This window comes from Paramormyrops kingsleyae, chromosome 23 (genome assembly GCF_048594095.1).
Source record: "Paramormyrops kingsleyae isolate MSU_618 chromosome 23, PKINGS_0.4, whole genome shotgun sequence".
Lineage (NCBI taxonomy): Eukaryota > Metazoa > Chordata > Actinopteri > Osteoglossiformes > Mormyridae > Paramormyrops > Paramormyrops kingsleyae.
The window spans coordinates 14207249-14210022 of NC_132819.1; the positions used below are offsets into that span (position 1 = coordinate 14207249).

The window sequence follows — 2774 nt, forward strand, 5'->3', positions numbered from 1 at the left end:
AGAAACACCATCAACCTTTTCTGTATCTATGCGGCAAGAAAAACACATCTTAAATTCAAAAACTTCCTTGCTTCAACCTCATTCAGCCTTTATTTCTTAACTTCCTGAACAATAACAACAACCCATTCTATTGCTAACATTTAAGGACATGCAACAATAAAAAGGAGTCATTCAACAAACTTGAACACGAAGTAGTAAGCAAGGTTTAATGTAGTAAAAATCAGTAGTAAAGCCATAAGCTGTACAGAACTATAAAAATTAGGACTAATTAATAATTTCATAATGAAACCCAACTCACCTGCTGTCTGTGTCGAGACCAACAAAGTCTTTCTTCTCAAACGGGACGCAGAGTAGGGGAATCTTGTCCCCTGATTTGTCTGTGGCCCTGTCAAGCCTCTTGGACTCCAGCACAATGAAAATAGACTCCACAAAATCCTCCACCCTCTTCTCCACGTCTTCACATTTGTCATAACTAGAGTAGAAGGCCACGTCTGTGCGGGCTTGCTCAGCAATCTCACCCTGCAGCCCGAACACAAGCAGGCGGGAGTCGTACAGCGTGGGGCCGAACACTTCCTTCTGACCGTGGAAGCGCTCGGAGGTCTGCGGCCACTCCTTGGCCGAGTTGCATGTCGTCACGGCAATGAGGCCCACCACCTTGCGATGGGTCTGGAAATCTCCCCACTCGTTGTTCTCCGGGGGGTAATGGTGCCGGTAGCGGATGTAGAGCAACCTCTGGGAGTCACGAATGCTAACCTGGTTGATGCTGGCTATGCGCTTGTAGATACGGAAGAACTCTTCTTCCGGCACAATGCCTACGGGCTGCACCACCACCAGGACGGTCTGGTGATCCTCTGCACATTGCATGTAGTCTGGGATACTCATCTCTCAGCTGGCCGCAACCTGGAGAAGAGTAGAACAAAATGAACACACATGATCTGCCTGCTCAGAATATTATATAGAGCTCATCAATAATACATGAAAAGAGGTCCTAGGCTAATGGCGCCAAAATCCAAAATACCTCTACATAACGTTATATGCGGTGTGCGATACAGCGGCTATTTCAGAGTTCTCCCTGGTTTACTAGATCATTGCAACTGAGATTACATACACGGATGTTGCCTTCATTAACAATAGAAATAGGTACGAGCTTAACACTTGATTAACCTGTACAAATATACCCAAAATCCAGTACGACATCTCGTCTGTTGAAACCTTAACCTGTAAGTAGAGGAGCTCAATCTTTGTGTCAAAGCAATAATAAATATGATCTTTACCTAACTAGTTTAACGGCTGTTCGTTTCAGATTAAGGAATTATAGTATTTCCTACAGTTATATAAGAAGGTAAATAAATTGTGTAACGCTAGCTATAACATTAACAGCCCGTGATAACCAACAAACTGTCAAGGTACCAAGCTAGCCAACATCGTTGCGTTTCAGGACAGAGCCCCAACATTAAATGTCAATATTTATTTGGAAATACATTTAATCGGATAAGTAACACCTCTACGTAGAACATAATCATGTGGATTTCTTTAGCACAATAATGCGGCGTTATTTTCCCCTCCATTCCAAAGGAAACAGCATTTAAACACCTGTCATCTGAAAGCTGCAACTATAGTATATAGTGGAGTAGCTACAGAAATCGCCATTGCGTTCTAAAGAATTCAGATCGCATATTTTAAAACAGGGGAATGCCGTAGTGTGGACAACATCTAAGCCATAACGCTGTGCCATACTCACGAGTCCCCTTGATATTTTTCACCTTACAAACAGCTTTCTGTAATTGTTAACGAAACAATATTCTTCCTTGAATGACAGCGACAACTTCCTGCATCATAATCTCTAAATATTCGCGGGTGAGTTGCATTTTTGAATACATTTTCAGACCAAGAGCAATTACATATTTTTAAGAATTGTAATAGCAGAATTGTCCAACAAGTAAAAGTATACTTTATGCATTCTATTTAGAATGTATATAATTTATTTACTACATGAATGTGGGTAAACATAAAAATGAAGCACCCCCTTCATGGATAAATTGAGCTCTCCCGCTCGGTTCATAGGGCTAACTTCATCAGTCTTCCGTACTGACTTAGATCCATTGCAGCTGATGGAAAATCTGAATGAAAAATGGAATTACCCAATAACTTACACTGTTGCCAACTATCTGGGGAATAACAGGTTTCTCTTGTCACAGGGAAAGAAACGAGCGCAGCTATACAATTGAATAAGTGGATTTATGTGGTTATTCCACGTGTGTAAGTGTTCTGAATGAAAATACTAGTTATAGTGTTCAATGAAAATAGTTAAGCATCATCTGAGTATATTTTCGAGTCATTACACTCGAATTACCATTACACGTGAATTTCTTTGACGGTCACATTTACATTCGCGTTAGACAAATAACTGTACCAGTTTTAGTGTCCGTGTATATCATACCTTAATTTCAGTAAAATATTAAACGTTCTTTACAGTTTGTATTATGCATCATTTCCTGTTATTTTCTTGTCCATAATTTGCATTGTATTATGCGGCTAATGCAAAAAAAGTTGCGGACTAAAATCGTTCAAGGCGACCCCCGCCAACACCAAATAGAAATCATTAAAGAGCCATCCGCTTCTTGTTTATTTACATTTATATATGCAGTGACGTTGGTGTGCTCCTCTTTTGGGGATCCCTAGATTATGAAAGGCTGAAACACACACACACAGAATAGTACTGGATGTTACGCACACTTAGAACACACTTAGAATCAGTCTTGAATTAGACATTG

The 2774-nt window shown here is 40.3% G+C and overlaps 1 protein-coding gene across 4 annotated transcripts in view; it reads right to left on the reverse strand.

Annotated features, from left to right (window-relative positions):
- Window positions 1-2774, reverse strand: part of trappc9 (trafficking protein particle complex subunit 9) — a 194831-nt gene that overhangs the window by 191453 nt on the left and 604 nt on the right. For 2 of the 4 annotated variants that reach the window (XM_023811874.2, XM_023811871.2), the window contains exons 1-2: window positions 1742-1826; window positions 299-900 (exon numbers count right to left, since the gene is read on the reverse strand). In XM_023811874.2, coding sequence (XP_023667642.2) covers window positions 299-882 — 584 coding nt within the window. In that variant the 5' untranslated portion in view covers window positions 883-900; window positions 1742-1826. Of the gene's footprint in view, window positions 1-298; window positions 901-1737; window positions 1827-2774 lie in introns of those variants that run through there. The other 2 variants (XM_023811872.2, XM_023811873.2) reach the window with 2 other exon arrangements.